We start from the raw sequence: 23,003 nt of genomic DNA, 5'->3' as shown, positions 1-23,003 counted from the left end.
TCTGGAGAACCGGTAGCGGAAATTTTGAGTAGTTCAGAGAACAGGTAAATACCACTTCTGACTGGCCCTGCCCCCATCTATTCTCTGCCTCCCGAGTCCCAGCTGATTGGGAGGAAATGGAGATTTTACAGTATTCTTCCCCTGCCACACCCACCACGCCACACCACGGCCAACAACCACACCCACAGAACTGGTATTAAAAGGTTTGAATCCCAACATTGAAGCACACCCATATGAACTACTTCTGCTTTATTGTGTGAGTGTGAATCTTGCAAATACATTTCTCCCCCATTGCCATTTATTCTGCAATCTACTGTTTCCTCGTCTTTGACCATTAGCCTGACTGCAGCTCTAAGGACACTCCCACATTTCATTAGAGTAGCTGAAGTCTTTCTTCTGATAGGAGTCTCTTGAACCCTTGTGAGGTTAAATATTATGGTTGATACTGAGTGTCTAGAAGGTTGAATTATGACATTGAAAACCTTGTGAGCTTTGTTAGTATAATGTGTGAAAAGGGGAGAACTTTCTAGGCAGCAATAAAAAAAGAAATGCCTAGTAGAAGGGTGAATGTATTGGTCATTGAGACTTAATTTACTCATTTTGTCAAGATAAGAAGGAATGATAGGATTTAAGGAAATTTTGAAGGGAAATATTTATAATACATTTGTAGTATATATTCAACCGTTGATCTCCGCTCCTTCCGTAAGAAACTCAAGACCTACCTGTTCCGACTAGCCGGCCTGGCCCATTTGTAATCATAAGTAACATCTATTACTGACCTTCCTGGATGGCTTTTTAAATTTTAAATTTTGGGGTTTTAAATTGGTTTTAGATTGTTTTAACTATTAATTAGTTTGGGCTAATATACAGACTGTAGGTTTACGTTGTTTGTCTGGGTTTTTGTGTTGTGCTTTGTTGTTTTTTTATATGCGACGTCTGTACACCGCCCCGAGTCCCTGCGGGGAGAGGGGGCGGTTTATAAATGTAATAAACTCAAACTCAAACTCAAATTCAACTCAAAACTCAAAAGCCAATTTGATGTATTCTCCAATTTTTTCTCTTCAAGAATATATTAATTTCTAGATGTGTGACATCAGACTTTTTAAAAAATCAACAACTGCCTAAGCCTAATGCATTTTACATATAGTACTCTGTTTATGTGGAAAAAACATTTTAAAAATCTTTTTGAAAAATAGATTTAGGTTTTTTTCTTAACATAGAAATCTATGCCATCAATAAGAAGATTATTTTACAAACTCATTTAATCTTTCCATTACCATATAATAATCCAGACTTAATCTACATAAAGTAAAACAAGGAATGAGGTGTTACATTTTGAAGGGTTTCTGCAATAAATTCTTTGAGAATCTTTGAGGTCCAATCTTTCTATTCCTGTAGCATTGTGGGTTTTTTTTACTAAAGGAAGAAAATATAAATGAAAGCTGTTGATTTTGCTCCAGTCTCTCCAAAGTAATTAAATCCAAGATAGAAAATAAGACATCTTAAACTTAGGCTGGTCCTTGGAATATAAGCTTATGTCCTAAAAAACCATGGGTGGTGTTTGATTCCCTTTGGTAGGCAAAACAAGGCAGCTGTAGTTTGGCACAAGATTTCTCTGTGCCTCCTGCTTGCTGTGAGCAACAAATTCTAAGTATATCTTGCAAATATAATATATCATATAGAGAAGAAGAAACTGTTAAAATATTCATGACTGGGAGAGACATGAGAACAAGGTCAGCCATAGCAACTAAGTCAGCCAATGGGAGCTTAAACAGATCTGAGTCTGTGCAGAAAATTGAAACAGAAACTTAAGCACTCTGTGATTAACTGTTGAAATGAAACTAAAAGCTTGTGTTTGCCTGTAACTCTCCTGCCTTGTGTTTACTTGGAAGAACCACCTGTTGGTATTGTACATTTATTCATCTGTTATTATATATATAAAGAAGTTAATGAATCCAGCTGAACCAGTTATCTGTGCTTGCTTTCTGGATTTGATTTTTCTGCAACAAACTCTGACAGAAACAATAAAGGAGAATATTTGTAGCTCAGGATTGACAAGAGGGATCCTTGGTGCTCTCTGAACTTGCTTGTTTTCTTGCAGACATTTCATTACCTTAACTAGGTAACATCATCAGTGCTAGTAAGGAGTGCTGTTTGCTGTCAGTTTATATTCTGGTGACTTGCTTGTCTGTGGGTGGTCTTAGAGATTCAGTGCTTGGACTGTTTACTGGTGGCTCTTTGGTAGTATCTTCACTGGGATATTGTTCACTTGAAGTTGATCTGAAGTTGACCTTGGAGTTAATATGCTCATCTGGATGCTGATTACTGGTGGAGAGGTGCTGGAGTCTTTTTGTTCTCTTTTGGACTGGTTGATTGTCTCTTTTGCCTAGTCTACAGATCAGAGGTAGATTGCTGCTGGTTTGGCCCGGTATGGCCGAACCGGTACTGGAGTTCAAGACTGGGTTGCAGAACCAGCAGTGACTCAGGCCTGCCACGTCCCTGAACCAGTTCCCTCACTGGTGCTTGGCCGCCACCAATTTGGATTTTGGTGATTGCGCTTGCATGCGCACAGAACAATTTACATTGAAGAGTGCACGCACATACATTGTGCATGGGTTGTGAACCAGCAATAATGCCGGCAGCAACCCACCCCTGCTACGGATGTCATTAATGTCTATGTGTCTATTGATGGCTGATTTGTCAGAGTGCCAGGACTCTAGAAATTCCCTGGCATTTCTGGATTCAGCCTGGTCTAGGAGAAGAAGAAAACCAAGAAGGAGAACTTGTAATTTGTTAGCTGCTGTTAGGTGTATGTTCCTCAAATTACAGTTCTGCTTTGTACATTTATTAGTATATTTGTTTTATTTTATTTTGTTGGTTGTATGTTTAATATAGTTTTATTACTATTTTGTACTCTGTTTATTTAATTATCATTTCAGTAAGATCACACCTGACATATTGCCTCCAGTTTTGGTTGCCGCAATATAAACAAGATGTTGAGACTCTAGAAAGAGTGCAGAAAAGAGCAATAAAGATGATTAGAGGACTGGAGGCTAAAACATATGAAGAATGTTACAGGAATTGGATATGTCTAATCTAGTGAAAAGAAGGACTAGGGGTGATGTGATAGCAATGTTACAATATTTGAGGGGCTACCATTAAGAAGAGGGATTAACCTATTCTCCAAGGCACTGAAGGCAAGTCACAAAGTAATGGATGAAAACTAATCAAGGAGAGAACAAGCCTAGAAATAAGGAGAAATTTCCAGTCAGTGAGAATAATTAATTAGTAGAATGGCTCACCTCCAGAAATTACAGATACTCTGTCAGTGGAGATTTTTAAGAAGAGGTTGGATAGCCATTTGTCCAGAATGGTTGAGCAGGGGTTGGACTAAAAGATCTCCAAGCTCCCTTCAAATACTGTTATTCTGTTAAGTGTATGTACCTAGCATGATCCCTGACTTCAGTGGATTGTGAAGTAAATACTAAGGCTACAATATTTCCATTTATTCTTAAAATACACACTTCCTCTGATAAAAGTTGAGAGATTCAGCTTTATGGCCCTTAGAGAAAAAGGTTAGCTTTTAAAGCACTTTGCTTTATGTTAAATTGGGTGAATGAAGGCACACTCAGGCTTCAGAGTATCAAACAGCTCTTTATTAGCACAAGTCAACTATGTACACTCCAGCTAAGGTTCAGTCTGATAGCAGCCCTTTTATAGGGAGCTGTCAGACCCTTCGACCAATCATATTGAATCTCTGTTCCCACCGGAACAGAGGACCTTGGTGTAAACCATTACCAATGTTTCTGGTATCTAATACCCCTCCCCTCTTAGATGGGCTCAACCGACTTGTGATGTAGTCACACAGGTAGGCAGGCTTTCTGGTAGCTCGCCCAGACCTGCGTAGTTCAGTTGGTGGGTGTTCTTCAGTCAGGTCGGATGGACCTGTTGTCTCAAGGGCTTTGCCTGGTGGAAGCTCCTGGAACTTCTCAGAGGCTGTGGCTGGAGTTTCTGGAGCAGGTTCACTCGGAACTCACTGTGGCCCTGCAACAATTACAGATAAGTGCCCCGATACCTTCAGGATTGAGTTATCTGTGGAAGGAGTGAATTCGTGCTCCTTTTGTGTAGGGCTTTGACTAACTCGTATAGAAGTTACCTCTGGTTGCCTAAGACTGGAGTTGGAGATGTGGCCAAAGAGTTGGTCAATGTGCAGTCTCCAATTTCAACCGTCTTCGAGCTCTAAAAGGTAAGAGCGAGGTCCGGTGATGCCTATTACTGTGGCAGGAATCCAAAGAATTCCCCCAGCATAGTTGTGGGTGTAAACTTGATTCCCTATGCTAAAGTTTCTTATTTTGCTGGTTGAATCTGGGGGCGACGTGGCAGAGTAGTTTGGGTGTAGCCAGTCTAAGTTGCCAATCTCCCGGGCCCATCCTGGTTAGGACTTCTTTTGCAGATCTCACCATTCTCTCCACCTGGCCATTGGAAGCCGGATGGAGTGGAGCGATCAGGGCATGTCTGATTCCCTGTTCTGCTAAATAGGTCTCGAATTGCATGGCCGTAAATTGGAGCCCATTGTCAGAGACCAAAACATCGGTCAGGCCATGAGTGGAGAAAAGTCTCCGTAGTGCCTTGATGACCGCTTCTAGCCATTTCGAGTAGGCATCCACAACTACTATAAAGGTCTGGCCATGAACAGGACCAGCAAAATCTATGTGCACCCTAGACCATGATGCTTGAGGTCGCTCTCACTCCTTAGCGGGCGCCTCTGGGGGAGCTGGTCTGGACTTCTGGCATGACATGCAGGTAGCCACCCATTCTTCTATCTCCCTGTCCATGTTAGGCCACCACACATAACTCCGGGCCAAAGATTTCATCCTGACAATTCCAGGATGCCCTAAGTGCAAGGCCTCTAATACTGCAATCCGTAGTTTGGGTGGAACAATGATCCGGTCCACCCACAGTACACAACCATTTATTACTGACAGTTCATCATGTTTACAGTAAAACATTTTAAGTTCAGGCCCCACAGGCCCCTTGGGCCACCCCCTCCACACCCAGTTCAAAACCTGTCGGAATGTAGAGTCTTTTGCTGAGTGGCAGGCGATGTCACAAGATGAGACAGGACCAGCCTCAAGACAGTCAATGAGGAGGACTGGCGTCTCGGGGGTAGGGTCTGCAAGCAGTTCAGGCAGTGGGCATCGACTCAAAGTATCGGCATGCCCCAAGGTAGAGCCAGGTCGATGGATGAGGCAATAACTGTAGGCCGCAAGGAAGATTGTCCATCTGGTCATTTGCGGCAACAAAAAAACAGGGGTATGCCGGTCCCCAGATAGCAATCCCAGCGATGGTTTGTGGTCCATGATGAGTTCAAAGTCACAGCCATAGATGTACTCGTGGAACCGTTTCACGCCAGCGACTGCAGCCAGAGCCTCATGGTCCATTTGGCTGTAGTTCCGCTCAGCAGCAGACAATGTTCATGAGTACTAGGCGATGGGCGCCTCGATTCCATTGGGCATGCGGTGGCTGAGGAGGGTTCTGATGCCAAACGGGGAAGCATCGCACATTAGGACAAGTGGCAGGGTCTGGCTATATTGGACCAAAAACATGTCTGCTGACAGCAGTTTGTTCACCGCGGCAAATGCGGCTGCTTCAGCTCTGCTCCAGGACCACATGGCGTATTTGCTGAGAAGCCGATGCAAAAGCTCAGCAACCATGGCTTTCTGCTTGAGAAAAGCACTGTAGAAGTTAAGGAGCCCAAGGAACGCCTGCAGTTTGGTCTGATTGTGAGGTGTAGGGATGTCCTGGATTGCCTTATTTTTTTTGTTGGTCGGGTGAATCCCAGAGCTGTCGAAGAGGTACCCTAGGAATTCAACCCTTGACGTGTTAATTTGGCATTTTTCTTTTTTGAGGCGGAGGCCTTTGTCTCTGATTCTGGCCAGAACAGTTCCCAATCTTTTAAATAATTGCACCTAATTTGCAGCCGATACCAATATGTCATCAAAATAGGGGACGACTCCTGGAATCCCCTACAAAAGCCATTCCATGACGCTTTGGAACAGTCCAGGGGTGATACTAACTTCGAATTGAAGGTGGGTGCATTTAAATGCACCTCTGTGCGTCACGGTGGTTTGGGCCTCCGCACCATCTACAGGCAACTACTGGTATGCCTGCGCCATATCTAATTTTGCAAAAACTTTTCCGGGGCCTAATGAGTGCAGTAAATGCTGTACAATGGGTACAGGATAAGCGCTTTGCTGCAAAGCTTTGTTTATCGTGCACTTGTAATCCACACAGATGCGGAGAGACCTGTCAGGCTTGACAGGTGTCACTATGGGGGGTCTCCCATTGTGCGTGATCTACCAGCTCTAGGATCCCTGGCCAATCAATTTGTCTAGTTCCAAATTAATTTTAGGGTGGAGAGCGAAAGGTACTCTCCTGAGTTTTAGCCTGATGGGGGCTACATTGGGGTCCAAGTTAAAAGATATTGGAGTCCCCTCATACTTACCTAGACCAGTGCCGAAGACGCCCTTGAACTCCTTAAGGAATTCCTCAGTGCTTTCGCCTCGTATGGCGTTGATTCCGGTTACTTCTAGGCTCAGGGCTTCGAACCAGTCAAGCCCCAGGAGGCTCTGCAGGTCTCCGTTGACTACCATCACTGGTAGCTGGCCACAGACGGTCTTGAACCTCACCTGGAAAGTGCCCTGGCCCACGATGGGGACTCAGTTCCCTTGGTAGTCGCAAAGGCAGATGTCTGGAACCCGCAGCTGATGCTTTTTAAGGCTAGGGATAGCATGTTTGAGCACTGCCCAAGACATTATGGTCAAGGATGACCCCGTGTCAATCTCCATATTGCATGGAGAGTCCTCAATGAGTACTGTGACTTTCAGGTTTTTGGGCCGCTTCATGCGGACTTGGGCTATGGAGGTGTGATAGGTGACTCTAGTGTTGCCTTCTGTTCGCCATGGTGGCCGCTACTATGCCCCTTTGTTGGGCCTCTGCTGGCGGTTAGGTATGCTTCTGGGCTTCCAGGTTGTAGCGGGGTGATCGCTTCTACAGACCTTGGCGATGTGCCCCTTGCATTCTCAGCATTGAGAGATGCCATCACGGAAACGACAATGTGTTCTGAGGTGGTTTCCTCCACAGCCGGCACAAGGCAGGAAATGCAGTTCAAATTTTCGCGCCGGCTTGGTGCAATCACTGCGCATGCGGTAGCTGTCATCTTCACTCTCTGAGTCTTCAGGCTCTGTGGCCTTGCGATGCACACCTGCACTCTTCCGCGCGCTCTTTGGACTATTTTGGCACTGCAGGGTTTCCGTTGATTTAATTGAAGACTCAGTAGCCCTGGCTTCATCTAGGGCAATTTGGAGAGTAAGATTAGTTTTTACTAATAACCTCCTCTGCAGGCCAATGTCCCTAACACTGCATATGATGTGGTCAAGTAGTAGTTCATCAAGATATCTAAACTTGCAGTACGCTGCGGCCTTTCTGAGTGCCGCAATGTATTCATTGATGGATTTCCCCTTCTTTTTGGTTACAGATGTTGAATTCATGCCTCCGGACGTATTTAGACGGTCTGGGAGCGTAGTGTGTCCTCATTGTCTCTTGTAGAACTGACCAAGCAACCGATTGGAGTGGCGTTGGCTCGGACAAATCCTTCGCCGTCTTGAACACCTCTGGTCCGCAGTAGCTCAGGAACATATTCTTTTTCCAGCCTTCAGACAGGCCCATGAGGTTGTTGGCTTCGAGGAAGCAATCGAACCTCATCATATAGGAGTCCCAGTGCTTGGTGGCTGGATTGTACGGAGTCGGTGGAGTGTGCGTTGTCATCTTGTGTTCCTGAGTGCGTTTGAATTTGCCACTCAAAGATGGCTTCTCGATGCTGCACCGTGCTTCGGGCTGGATTTACTTGCTGGATTGTTGTGCTCTTTTTGTCTGCCTAGTTGCCTTCCAATCCCACCCTCTTCGCCAGGGTTAAATCGGGTGAATGAAGGCACACTCAGGCTTCAAGAGTAACAAACAGCTCTTTATTATCACAAGTCAACTATGTACAATCCAGCGAAGGTTCAGTCTGATAGCAGCCCTTTTATAGGGAGCTGTCAGACCCTTCGACCAATCATATTGAATCTCTGTTCCCACCGGAACAGAGGACCTTGGTTTAAACCATTACCAATGTTTCTGGTATCGAATACTTTAATATTTAGTTTATTGGAAATATGGATATCACCTTTTCAGGTTACTGCTATCCATTGAAATTGACATAGATTGGGTAAAATGAAGATCTACAATATATCTCAAGCACAAATTGTCTGATATCAGCCTTGCTATAAAATGACTTGATGGCTTCAAAGCCAATCCAAGACATAAGGAAGTAAACCTGAGTGAACAGCAAAGCCAACAGCTTGTCAATGAGAATTTAATTCGGCTAATCAGATCTATTAGGGTTAATTGAAAGCTAATTGACTGCTGAGCAAACCTTTCCCCCCTCCAATTTAGGAGACTGTGCTGCTTTGTTTCTGCATCTTGGAAGGAGTGCTGCAAAATTATCAGTACAATACCAGATTATTTTTTCCCCAACCTTTCCTTGCAAAATGTCTTCTACGTTTCAAATGATAAGCTTGTTTTTGTAAACCTTCCTAATTATATGTGATCATTTTCAAGTAAATTAAATTATTACCAGTTTTGTTGAAGCCTGATCTGAAAACTCTTTAATTATCAAAATGCACAATAGTGTTCTAGGCCTATACTTTAGATCTAAATTAAATATCAGTAAGCCTATTTGAAAACAGTAATTCACATTGCATCTATAGATGATCCAGATTCTTCATTTACCATGATAGTGAGTCGTGTGTGTGTGTGTGTGTGTGTGTGTGTCCATGTGTGCGCACGCACACACACACTATTTTGTTCACAGGAGATTGTAGACGTGATATCCTATCTGGCAATCATGTGTATTGTAACAAAATAAGTATCAGCACAGTCTGGATTTCTGATTTATAGTTATGTTAATTGGCGAACCATTCTTTAAAGCGAGTATAAATAGGGATCTTTTATGAAGAAAAGCAATTGGATGATCTGCTGCTTCCATCTTCTTTGTGCAGCAATTCATTTTCTAAAAAAAATGCTGAAAGTACATCAAGTCACTTTGATAAATATAATCATTTACAATAAAGATAATCATTACGTAGATTAGGTATATCAGATTTTTCATGAGTTCTTGTTTCCACATCTCTCTCTCTCTCTCTCTCTCTCTCTCTCTCTCTCTCTCTCTCTCTCTCTCTCTCTCTCTCTGTCGCCCCCTCTCTCTGTGTCTGTCTGTCTGTCTGTCTCTCTCTCTGTCTCTCTGTCTCTCTCGCATTACAACCTAGTCATTTCTGAACTGTCTGCCTGTGGCAGCACCCAGACAGGAGTAAATGAAAACTAATTTCCCATCTCTTAGGGTATATTACATTAAATGTCAGTGACAGTTCTGAGCAGACCCACCTTCTCCATATTCGATTCACTTTTTATGAAGCAATAAGAAAGGGGAACTGATGTTTGCCAAAATACATTTATTCCATGGGAGATGCTATGGCAAAACTTCAGGAAACCTCAGTGGATAAAAGATGGCTCTTTCATCTACAAATTCTGTATTCCAACATTTGATTATGAGTCAGATGTTCCATTTGGGGGGCTCCAGAGGTGGTATTCAGCAGGTCCTGACCAGTTCTGGACAACCGGTAGTGGAAATTTTGGGGGATGGGGTGGGAATGGAAATTTTACAGTATCCTTCCCCCGCCACGCCCACCAAGCCACGCCTACCAAGCCACACCACGCCCACCAAGCCACGCCCACAGAACCAGTAATAAACATTTTTGAATCCCATCGCTGGGGAGCACCTTTCTGAATCTGTTTCCATCAAAAGAAGTGTAAGAGGTATTCTAGCCCCCTTGTTTTTAAATTTGTACCTCAGTTCCATAATTTAGGCTCTCTTATCTTCCAAGCATCGCTATCCATTATTAGCAGATCAATTTCATCCTGGCTATATGAAGTAATAAATGTAGTATTATAATGTAGTAGTACAATATACACAATGTAATTTTGTTGGTCTCCCAGGTGGGAATGAGAAGGGCATTGAAAGCATTGGCTTCCTTTTATCTAAAAGAACAACTAGCAGTAATTTATATGAAAAAGGCGAAGTGCTGGTGTTTGCATGACACAACAGCAGGTTACATAAATGGCAAATTAATGGGACCTCAACAGAGCAGGTACATACTTATAAATATCCTGGGGTGCAGTTCCAGCCTTTCTTATCTTAGAGCACAGATTTTTCTTATCGGGAAAGTATGGCCCAATGTAGCTCCACAGCTGTCTTTAAGATTCTTCCATTCAAAGGGGGCACATTTTTATTCCTGCAGCTTGCAAGGTTTTCCTTGCTAGAGTAATCTCTTGGCTTCTTTATAGTGTTCCAATTTGCATTTTTACAAAATTTAATATCCTGGAAACTACCTAGTCCAAGTTTATAAGAGCACACAGCTCCAAGTGGCATCAAGAATGTTGTTTTATGGTTAGAGACAGGTTTGGTTTCTGTACCAGAGCCTGGCTTTATCGTTTTCATTTCTGGTTGAAATTGATTTTTCTCCTGTGGGATTTGTCTCTCCTGGTTTCAGGAGAATGCATTAAATCAAATCGACTAACAAAGGCTAATGGCAAAACTCTAGTCCTTAGGACTTTTGAGTCTATTGGGACTTGAAAATACCTGGAATCATCTTATACAACACCTCTGGGATGTTGATTTTCAAATGAGTTTAAGCCTAATAACCTACAGTTTATGGATTCTTCTCAAATGGTCATGTTATCTCTTATCATCTTATCTCTCTTCAGTTTTGATTCTGAAATTTTTTTTGAAGCTTTCACCTCGGCCAAAGCATATTTCCCCACAATAATCCTGTAAAATTGGTTGGGCTGCGAAAGGGAGTGAGTGGCCCAGAATCATCCAGTGAATTAACTAAGAGTGAATATAAACCTGAATCTTGCAAGGATTAATCGGCAGAGCCATGACTGCTACCCCAAGCTGGCTCTCCACAGTGAGAGAACGGCAGGGCTGGGTTCCGGCCCGCACTACTGCCAGTTCACTCATGTGCACGCTTTGTGCATGCGCTTGATGCGCACTGTGAATGCAGGTGCAGTGCAATTGAAATTGTTCTGCACATGCACAGAACTGAAAAACAAGATGGTAATGCTGATGGCGCCAACCAGGGAACCAGTTCGGGGGCGTGGCAGACCTGGGTCGCTGATGGTTCCAGCGACCATGGCTGCCAAACCACTACCAGGTTCAGCCGAACCGGTAGGAACCCACCACTGGTGCCAGGCTAGAGTATTCAGGCACTATTCAATGTCCTAAATTGAGGTGACATAGCAACTAGGCAATAAATACAATTTTCTCTGTATCTGCATGTTTCACTGAAGGTCAGTTATCTCTGGCATTACATCTCATTGTATCAGCCTGGTTCCATTGCTGCTTCTGACTAGCTTGTCAGCAGTTTTTTGGCTGGCCAACTACAGCCCTGGCATAATTGAGTTCTTCCAATGACAGTAATGAGAGAGGTCCACACTGCTATCCTGGTTCACCAGAAACCATGATCAGAAACAACAATGATCATTTTGCTACGTCTTGGTCAAATAATCCATGCTCCCCACCTCCACCCCCCAGATCTTGGACTTTTTTAAAAAAATTGAATCTCAAAATACATCAACTCATAGTGGTTTGCCATCAAACTGAATCTCTAATCTTAAACTGCATTTGTCAAGAATTTTGACAGCTGATTAAAACCAGAGATGATTGGTTTTCTTCCAAAGATTCTTGCAGAACTCGCTTTAGTGAGATTTGTGGAGATTGCAAGGAGTTACAGGTATTTCAGCAATTGAATTGCATTCCATTTAGGTCCATTATAACCCTATAGATATTAGGGCAAAGAATTTTGGTTTTTCTTCCTAATAGTTTTCCTATGATTTGGCAAGGTTGCAAGTCTCTTTACTGATAATGTGGAAGCCTGCAGGTGACTGTCCCAAAGGTGCTTCTTCTTCTTCTTCTTCTTTTTGCTTGAAGACATTTCACTTCTCATCCAAGAACTTCCTCAGAACTGAAGCTTCTTGGATGAAAAGCAAGACATCTTCAAGCAAAAACAAAGGAAGTCCAACTGCCTTTTGAAAAAAACACCTTTGGGACAACCATGACCTGGTTGTCTAAGAATTTCCATAAACCATTTGCAATTGGTTATTTACATCATAATTTCTAGGACCTTAATTAGTCTGGAAACTAACACTTGCATCTATCTTGAATCTATCATTCAATGTGCTAAGGCAGGGGTGTCCAAACTTGGCAACTTTAAGACTTGTGGACTTCAACTCCCAGAATTCCCCAGCCAGAAGAGCTGGCTGGGGAATTCTGGGAGTTGAAGTCCACAAGTCTTAAAGTTGCCAAGTTTGGACACCCCTGTGCTAAGGGCTACTATGGTTTGTTCTGCTTTGCTACCAAGGTTCAACAATACTTTCTCAAGCCACATCACCAACTTTGCACCGATCTTCATAGGTTTGCTTTGCTTTTCCGGGTGGTTAACCTGTTTGGAAACCCCTTGGAATACACCAAACATCTTCCAGGTTGTTTGGTTGTGTATGTGTATATTGTAACATTTATTATGTACTAAGCCATCAAATGCTTCAGACAGTACTGGGGAGAAATTGCAAGAGACAATGGCAATCATGTGGTTTCCACAGCATGAATCTTTTTATTGAAGCAAATCTAAGTCACCCACCTAGAAATGTTACTTACATCTCTGAGAAGTAATGATTTTTTAAAAAAACCCTTCTCTTAACTTGGTTTTCTCCCCTTGTTGGACTCCCTGTGGACAAATAAGAGGAAGATATCCAAATATTCCACAGCTGTGAGTAGCATATTCTATAAATAGTTTTAGAAATGGAGTCCTTAAAAGGAAATGCAGCTAATTATATTTCAAGAATTGGAAGGTCTGCTGTAAATTTAAAACTTCATTTCTAACTGTGCTAGAAATGAAGCACTATTTCTGGTGAGCATCCGTTTCAGACATATTCGTTCAGAATTCAGATTTGTCATGCTTTCATATTAATGGCCAATTTTTTAAAAAATGCATGAAATTAAGTGTTTAAAATCTTGAATATACTATTTCATATAATATCTCTAAACTTTAACAATCTCCAATTTATTTTTATGTTATATTTTAGTGAAAGACAGGTTTAGCTTTAGTTCCCATCTTGCTTTTTAGCTCCCAGAGTAGGAATTAAGAATTTTGCCATTTAATAGCATTAATTCCGGGTTAGGGAACTAAATTGCTATGTATTTAAAAAGTAAATGCAATGTGATTGATATGGGATATGTTTTAAACAGATTGATTGATTGATCATTTGCCATCAAATCAGTATTGACTCTTAACAGTTATATAGATAGACCTTCTCCAGAATGATCTGGAATCAACACAGTCCTTGACTGCATTAAAAGGGTATGTCTAATTTAATGAAAAGAAGGACTAAGGGTTCCAATATCTAAGAGACTGCCACAAAGTTCAATGTATTCTCCAAAGCACCTGAAGGCAGGACAAGAACCAATGGGTGGAAACTAATCAAGGAGAGAAGCAACCTAGAACTAAGGAGAAATTTCCTGACAGTTAGAACAATTAATCAGTGGAACAACTTGCCTCCAGAAGTTTTAAATGCTCAAACACTGGAATTTTTAAAGAAGAGATTGGTCAATCATTTACCTGAGATGGTATAGGGTTTCTTGCTTGAGCAGTGGCTTGGACTCCAAGGTCCCTTCCAACTCTGTTGTTCTGTTATTCCGATCTTTCTTTCTTAGCCCTAACATGTTTCTTCTTTCAACTGTTGTGATGCTTCCACAAAGCAAAGCATTGTGCCAACGTCACTTATAAACTTCTGATGGATAGGATGTTCAAAATATTTATTGCCTCATTTTATCCATCAGTCACAACATAAGTGAATTCTACATAGGCATACTCTATATAGAGGACTGAATATTTGGCTTTTTTTTTTTTTTTTTAAAAAAGACCTTTGTCATATTTTTTCTTGGTTATCTTTCAGATCCATTTCTTCAACTATAATTTGCCACATCAACATGCTGCAACCAAAGTTTACTCTCTCTTTCATGGGAAGCAAAGATGCTAAAATATATCCTTGATTGCAGTTCTCAAAAGCAAAACAAATACCTTTGCTTTGTGAATTTTATTAAACATTAGTAGCTTGGGCTTAGATGTTTCTATTAAAGGGAAATTGAAAAAGGGAAATTTATTATGTTGCTTCCTACTTTATATAATGTTTGGCTTATATAGTCTTCTGCAACCTGGTGTGCTCTAATGGCCATAATGACTGGGAATTCTGCAGGAATGCCTGGTTGTGGAAGGCTGGTAATAGATAATTCTGAAGATTATCATGGACTCTAAATGCCTGGATTGAGTGTCTGCATGTATCTCTTCCTAAACAGCAAGCAGAAAGTCTGGTGAGCCTTTAATTATCTCTGATATCAAGAAGGGGAGTGTAGCCCATAGGTGAGTGAATTACCTGCTTTTTTATTTCTGAATCTTAATAGACAATAGTAATGAATTTGTTCATAATATCTGTAATACCTCTCTATGACCTCAACCATCTTTTATAGGTATTCTGGATTCTAATATGCGATTGAACCCAATTAATACATATGAAGCTGGCACATACTTGTTCAAATTAATACTATACCAAAATCTACCTTTGAAACGTTCTTCCCTTTAGAAAGAAGCATCTCTTTTTCTATCTCAAGGTGTCTGGGAATTTCTTTTAAATTCCTCTTCATAATGTTTGAGTTTCCTTTCTTGTTGAAGATGCTCCAAAGTGATGGGGTTGGTGTTTCACTTTCCACTTGCCTCATTCTAAAGCAGTGTTTCAGTATTGCTGGATGAGGAATTCTGGGAGTTGAAGTCCAGCCATCTGAAAGTTGCTGGGATTGAGAAAGACTGGGTCTAAGGCCTTTTGGTTGCCTGCCCTTCCCAATCTGAATAACCCTAAAAGAAAGAGACCTGCATTAATGTCTTCCTTTGGAATCTCATCTGAAGCATGAAGAGACAAGAAAAATGAGAATTCTCAAGAGAATTGAGAACAGTCAACCAGCTTTGCCTTCAGAAGTTGTGGGAGCTTCATCACTGGAGGCTTTCAAGGAAGAGATTGGACTGCCATTTGTCAGAAATGGTGTAGAGTCTCCTGTTTGGTGTAGGGTCTCCTATTTGAACTAGATGACCTACAAGGTCCCTTCCAATTCTGTTAATCTGTTAAATCCGGAGAAATGTTTGCGCAATGGAAGACAATATAGCAGGATCCAATCTGGGTCGGTCACCAGGACCACAGGTTTTATCTTCCAAACCTTTGGACTAGCTAGAGCAGGGGACTCCAACCTTGGCAACTCTGAGACCTGTGGACTTAAACTCCCAGAACTCTGGGAATTAAAGTCCACAAGTCTTACATTTGCCAAGGTTGGAGATCCCTGAGCTAGAGAGAAGTTCCCTGAAGATGGGCTCCAGCACAAGTCCTAAAGCTCCGAAGACAAAACCTCTGATCTCAGTAAACAACCCGGATTGGATCCTACAACATTCTCCTCGGACATGTATATCCATCTTCATTTGGAAGACAATATAATTATATCTATACCTCTTGGTCTCCCTGTGGTTAAATTTAGTGCAAGGAGGCTAGGATAATTCTTCTGAGATTCTCTTTTTTTAAAAAAAAAACATTTTCTAAAGCAATTTCCCCCTCCTCATATTGAAAGACAGCTACTAAAAAAAAAAGGATGATTTTGTTTCCCCAACGCTTATTTCATCATATCATCAACACTGTTAGCACTTGAGAGGAACAAATGTTAACACTATTTATAATGTTTTCTAAAAGATTTGTTTTCCCTTTGTATGCAGGACTGGCACCTTGGAGCCCGGAGACAAGCTGTTAGCTATTGATAATATCCGACTTGACAATTGTTCAATGGAAGACGCAGTGCAGATTTTAAAACAGTGTGAAGAACTTGTCAAATTGAAGATTAGGAAGGATGAGGATAACTCTGGTACAAAAACTCTGAATTTAATCTGTTGACGGGGGTGGGGGGTGGGTGGGAATCCTTTCGGAGACTAATGAGGTTGACAGATTGTGAATCAATATTGTTAATTAATATGCTTGCATATTTACACGCTTCCTATCTACAGACAGGCCCTTTCAAAAAGATTAAGAAGGGTGCAAGTTTTTCTTTGTGATTGACTGGAACTTCTTCAGAGCTTGGCCTTTCTATGACTTCTGTCATCATTATTCAGCCTTTATTTGCCTTCATACGTGATTATTCAGCTTCTTTGTTCCTTTTAACAGATGAGCAAGAAACCACCGGGGCTATCATCTACACAGTGGAATTGAAGAGATATGGTGGGCCCCTGGGAATCACTATTTCAGGCACGGAAGAACCTTTTGATCCCATTGTCATTTCAGGCTTGACAAAACGAGGGCTGGCAGAAAGGTGAGTTGCAATTGGCAACCTTAGAGTCAGAGGCCTGGAGTGTCACTGCAGGCATCAGCTTCCAAAGAAGGAATCTTAACAGAATAACAGAGTTGGAAGGGACCTTGGAGGTCTTTCTAGTCTAACCCCCTTCCCTGCTTCAGCAGGAGACCCTATACCATTCCAGACAAATGGTTGTCCAATCGCTTCTTAAAAAACCTCCAGTGTTGGAGGACCCACAACTTCTGAAGACAAAGCCCTCCATTGTTCCTAACTGTCAGGAAATTTCTCCTTATTTCTAGGTTGGTTCTCTCCTTCCACTGAATGATCTGAAAAGCAAGACCATTTGATAGATTTTTCTGAGCCTTCAGCCTCCTCGATAGCACAGGCGTCCATACTGTGTTGATAATGTTATGGACATCTGTTAGTTTTATGAAGATATGTGCACCGGGGAAGTCAATTTAAGACACCCTATTTGAAAAGTTCCATTGCTTTACCTTTCTTGTTTGCTGCTTTTCCCTTAAAAAAAAAAATCCTTTGTATCCTGACAGATTGAAAGACCGGAAAAAGAGACAAAGAAGATGAAAAATAACCACAGTGTCCAAAGATTAATTTAACATATACTTTGTAATCCTAAACATACCATAACAATGATTAAAAGTCAGATTAAGATTCAAACCCACATGGGATATTTTACCAAAGAAGAAAATACTGCTGCTGCTGTTTTTTTTTTTAACATTCAAATATATTGTTCCTAAATTGGCTTGGATTACTTTCCCCTGCAACTCTCTTGACACCGAAAATGGAGCGGGGGGGGGGGGGGGCTCTCGAGCTCAGGTTTTGATAGCAGAGGCACCGCGGGCTAGCCCATCACTGTTTCCAGGGCAACCCTGCACACCAGATCTAAGCACCCTGTGGGCCAGATCCGGCCCGCGGGCCTTGAGTTTGATGCCCTTGATATAGAGAGACAGAGAAAGACAAACAGAGAGAGAGAGGTAGATGATAGATAGATAGATAGATAGATAGATAGATAGATAGATAGATAGATAGACAGACAGACAGACGGGAGGGAGGGAGGGAGGGAGGGAGGGAAGGAAGGAAGGAAGGAAGGAAGGAAGGAAGGAAGGAAGGAAGGAAGGAAGGAAGGAAGGAAGGAAGGAAGGAAGGAAGGAAGGAAGGAAATATATACTAGAGCAGCAGTCCCCAACCTTTCCAGCTCCATGGACCAGCAGTGGTGCCAGGACGGGGACGGGGGAGATAATTTCACATGTGCACCCGCCACTTGCACAAATTAAACTTCATGCACTCACACACCTGCCCATGGGTTGTATTCTCATGTAGAAGCTGGGATAGGGGGGACTTATTCTGAGGCACTTTTTTTGTCCTGAAATTCAGTCAAGGGACTTAGCCAGCATTCCTAGGACGCTATCATGCTAACAAATGCTGATCATCGTTCATGGTTTATCAAGGCTGAATCTCTACCTTGCCTTTTTGACTTTGTTAAGGACCTGATGATTCCAAACCAAGTTAATTCTTCAGTTGCTTCTCTTATCTTTCTGAGCCAACAGTGCCATCTTATGGTGACCCACTAACAATGCAGTTGTTGCAATATTCCCACGGGCCCCACTCCTCTTTTTTACCTCATTCTATAGCCTGGATTTCTTTGGCATTGGAGCCAAGAAAGTAATACAAAAGTCATCCAAATTTTAATTTCCCTTCAAAGTCTTGTGACTACTTGAGCTTTTCACTTCAAGCCCACCACCCAGCAAGAGTAAAATAAAAGCTTTTTGAATATACACTGCTCTATTGAATATCTCTTTTTTGCTATTTGATTGAGCCACAGTGACCCCTATTGGTTAGTTATGAAATTAATATACAGTACTGTATTGTACTAACTGTTCTCTCTCCCAAAAATCCATTCCAAACCTTTTAACTGCTGGAATATAATACGGATCTGTCCTCAGACAGGATTTGGAATATTAATTGCATGTCAGGATACAAAGCTTTTGTTTTCTGTAGCAGAAAACCAAATGGTGTTCTTTTGTTTGTACATGCTTTCAGTAAAAATCATTAGCCATAAAAGACAATGCAGGAGGAAAGACTTCAGCCAATAAAGCAATTTTATTACAGTCTTAGGCCAGCATATATACCTAAAGTCCTGTCTGTTTCATAAATATAGGAGGAAAAATCATTGGGGTGGGGGTGGGGAATTGATGCAGTATACCTAAAAACCATTATTATTTTACTATTATTGTAACAGCTAAGGCGAAGTGCCCATCGACTTGAGTGACATTGAGTTGGCCACACCCGCACAGTCACATGACCTCCGAGCCACGCCTACCCAGCTGGTCATTAGGACAGAGAACCGGTTGTTAAATTATTTGAATCCCACCACTGAAGAGTGGAATCTATATTGTAAGAATTAGTCATTGTCCACCCTATTCTATAGACAAGTGTTTCTCAACCTGAGCAACTTTAAGAGGGATGGTCTTCAACTCCCACCCCTCAGGTTGAGAAGCACTGCCAAATCAAAAAAACTGACTCCAGAGGAAAACTAGAACACTTCATTGATAAGGGCCTATCACATCAGTTGTTTACAAGCCTGCTTGTGTTTTCCCTTCCTTTAATTTCACAGGAAACAGAGGGAAACCGGTCAGAGTCCTTTAGACTCTTGTTTTGCCTCTCTGAGCTCTACACCTACAGTACTTCTGCACCTGTTGTTGTCTTAATGGTTTCTAGATGGCTTCTCCAAGGTCATGGTCAGCCCCAGTAGAAAATGAATTCCACATACAATCATAATTGTACGTCATTGATTTTAGCTATAATAACAGAATCCTGCAAGTCTGATTGTGGTGGACCTCCTCCCCTTATACTCCAGTGAAATAAGGTGGTGATTTCCTCAGTCGTTTCTGAATATGATCTGGATGTTGCAAACTTCAGATAGGTCCCTGTCTTCAATTGTCTAGACCCATGATGGCGAACCTATGGCACTCATGCCAGAAGTGGCACACGAGCCATGGCACACGAGCCATGTCATGTCTCTGGCACGCATGTGTGCGCAACGATCAACAGGCCTTCGTGCATGCGGTAGTGCCAGAAACGGAAAGAGCTGGTCTTCCATGTTCCAGCGTGAGCATGTGTGCAGGCCAGCTGATGTGTGTGCCAGTAACCAGAAGTCTAGCTATTTGGCACGCATGCGCCCCCTGGAAACCAGAAGTGCATTTTACAGCACACACGTGCCCCCTGGGCAGCTCCTCTTCCAGGTTGCATCCCAGACAAGCGTGCACACTCCCTTTTTGGCATTCGGTGTTGAAAAGGTTCACCATCACTGGCCTAGACAATGGATCTTGCTTATCTCTGTCAAGGCAATCCTATTTACCTTCTACAGTTGCAGTAGCCTTTAGCCCCGTCCCAAGCACCCTAAAACTAAGTTTGAAGTCATTTTAAAAATAAAAAATGGCCAAACTATTATGAGATCTTGACATTTCATCCAATTCTAGGCTCTTTCTTAAGATATGGCAAAATTATAATAATAATCTCCAGGTTAAGATTGTGACCAATTTAATTTCTGATATGAAATTGCTGGATTATTCCTTGATTATTTCTTTATTAATGTGAATTGTAAGAATACGTACACAGTAGAATTTCTCTTCCCAGTATAAAGCACAGGAACAATGAATGATGAATGGCTGGAAATCTACACATCATTATGGATTTTATTTTCATATTTTCCTTCGAATGTCCATAGTATTTTCTGTTTTATAATTCACGGTAGAGGGATGGATTTTTAAATGAAATTGCTGCCATGCATCACAGCTGATGTTTCCTTTACTTTTTCCTTAGAACTGGAGCTATCCACGTAGGAGACCGGATATTAGCTATTAATAATGTCAGCCTTAAAGGGAAGCCTCTAAGCGAAGCCATACATCTACTCCAAATGGCTGGAGAGACAGTAACACTAAAAATCAAAAAGCAAACCGAAAGTAAGTCTGTAATTTTTAAAAATTAATTAATTTAAATCTATATTACCCTGAATTACAGGTAGTCCTTGACTTATAACTGTTTGTTTAGTGACCATTCAAAGTTACAACATCACTGAAAAAAGTAACTCATGGCCATTTTTCATATTGAAAACCATTAAACCATCCCCATGGACATGTGATCAGAATTCAGAAGCTTGGCAACTGGCTCATCTTTATGACGCTTGCAGTCTCCCAGGGTCATGTGCTCACCTTTTGTGACCTTCTGACAGAAAAAGTCAATGGGGAATTCAGATTCACTTAACAACGAGTTTGCTAATTTAAGAAGTGCAGTGATTCACTTAACAATTGTGGCAAGAGAGGTCATAAAATGGGGAAAAATTCACTTAACCAATGTCTCACTTAGCCACAAAAATTGTGGGCTCAATTGTGGTCATACGTTGAGGGCTATCTGTAAGCCTGTCTCTTAAGGATGCAGAGAAAAGGAGGTTTTTTTTTCTCTGAATTTCACACTTTACACTTTCTATGAACTTTACGCTTCCTTTAAAAGAAAGTGTAATTCAATGTTTTCCTCTCACGCAAGTTTTCTTGTCTTTAATTTATTTACTTATTCCATTTCTATAGCTGCCCATCTCAGCCAAGTTATTCTAACTTTGATCCAGCATTATAAAAGTTGCGAAGAACTGAGTTGTAGAAAAGGCAGGATTAGGCTGTCAGGGTTCCAACCAATGCCCCAATTAAATCATGAGCCTCGAGCCAAGCTTCAAAAGAAATCCAGTTATTTATTAGGAGCTTCAGCCAACTCTGACCTCATTTGATTCATGCCCAAGCTCTGACCCTGTTTCCCCCTCCCGCCAAGGTGTGTCATCAGTCACATTCCCCAATGAAGCAATTTCGTGGGTTGTAGAGTCCCTCCCTCTGGCAACTCCGGGTATCCATGGAGATGGCCTTGACATAGAGATGGCTGGAAGGTGCTTTTGTTTTGACTGAAATGCGATTCCCTGGCTGCAGCTGCAAGGCTCAGTTCTCCATCACCCTGCCTATGGCAACTTGACAGCAGGTCAGGAATGCTTCACAAGTTGACATAGGCCTCCTTCCCTGTCAAATCTGATGCTCAAATATCACATGTCAGCTCTATAGAGAGTTTCTTTCTTCTGACTTCATAATGCTGTGGTAGTTGGCAAGTGGTTCACCATTGCATTCTCTCTAGTGCTGAGAGAAACTGACTGGCCCAAGGTCACCCAGCTATTTTTGTGCCTAAGACATGACTAGAACTCACAGTCTCCCTTAACAACTACACCAAACTGGGACATGCACGTGTTCTCCCTCCCTCCCTCCCTCCCTCCTTCTAGTTTTTATAAATGAGATTTTTTTAAGGCAACAATACAAACTTCACAAAAGAAATAAAGAAAGTAAAATAGTGAATAGATAAGGAAGGAATAGAAAAAAGGAGAAAAGAAAAGAAATATTTATTAAACATGTGGCTTCTGGTCTTTGTATCTGCTCTTAATAGGCAGCAGATCTAAAATGCTGTATCTCTAGAGCATTGGTGGACAGCTCTCCAGAACCCCATTTGAAGCCGTGAAGTGGACAACACAAAGTCTTGCTGAAGTTTATAGAATTCCATTTCACCGTTTAAAAACTCTCAGACAGCACCTCTTAAAAGTCAGGTGTTCTTGTGCAACTACAGAAGTATCCAGAATTGGAATTTTCAGTGGCATTACAGTAGAGTTACCATAAGCAACTTCATCCATCCCCATAACAAATTTATATTTGTCTTTTCGCCTAGAAAAAGATTCTAAGGTTAAAAACAAATTGTCCAGATGATGTTAGCTTAAATGTCCAGAAATGCCATCATCAAATTCAAAAATCATTTTCTTAGAAATAAGTTTCTTATAAGTTTCTAATTGATTTCACTCAATTGTAAGTAAATGTTCTTATAGTCATATTGGCAGCAGACAACTGCAATTTTTTTAACTCTAGAAAAGTGAATTTAGAATAACAGTGTTGGAAGGGAACTTAGAGGTCTTCTAAGTTCCTTTCCAACACTGTTGGAACACTAAGTAAAGTAAGGAAACTTTACACCACTTCAGACAAATGGTTACCCAATCTCTTCTTAAAAACTTCCAGTATTGGAGTTTTTACAACTTCTGGAGGCAAGTTGTTCCACTGATTAATTGTTCTGTCAGGAAAGTTCTCCTTAGTTCTAAGTTGCTTCTCTCCTTGATTAGTTTCCACCCATTGCTTCTTGTCCTTCCCTCAGGTGCTTTGAAGAATAGCTTGACTCCCTCTTCTTTGTGGCAACCCCTGAGATATTGGAACACAGCTATCATGTCTCCCCTAGTCCTTCTTTTCATCAAACTAGACATACCCAGTTTCTGCAACCATTCTTCATACGTTTTAGCCTCCAGTCCCCTAATCATCTTTGTTGCTCTTCTCTGCACTCTTTCCAGAATTTCCACATCTTTTCGACATCGTGGTGACCAAAACTGGATGCA

The 23,003-nt window shown here is 41.6% G+C and overlaps 1 protein-coding gene across 13 annotated transcripts in view; it reads left to right on the top strand.

Moving 5' to 3' along the window:
- Positions 1-23,003, top strand: part of GRIP2 (glutamate receptor interacting protein 2) — a 539,887-nt gene that overhangs the window by 488,167 nt on the left and 28,717 nt on the right. For all 13 annotated transcript variants that reach the window (XM_081950499.1, XM_081950498.1, XM_081950493.1 and 10 more), the window contains exons 15-18: positions 14,507-14,570; positions 15,960-16,105; positions 16,402-16,546; positions 20,369-20,508. In XM_081950499.1, the coding sequence (XP_081806625.1) occupies positions 14,507-14,570; positions 15,960-16,105; positions 16,402-16,546; positions 20,369-20,508 (495 nt within the window). The remainder of the gene's footprint in view (positions 1-14,506; positions 14,571-15,959; positions 16,106-16,401; positions 16,547-20,368; positions 20,509-23,003) is intronic.

This window comes from Natrix helvetica (genome assembly GCF_964273705.1).
Source record: "Natrix helvetica genome assembly, chromosome: 1".
Classification (NCBI taxonomy): domain Eukaryota; kingdom Metazoa; phylum Chordata; class Lepidosauria; order Squamata; family Natricidae; genus Natrix; species Natrix helvetica.
Note: the sequence above shows the minus strand (reverse complement) of the source record. Positions and strands in the feature narration are given on the sequence as shown.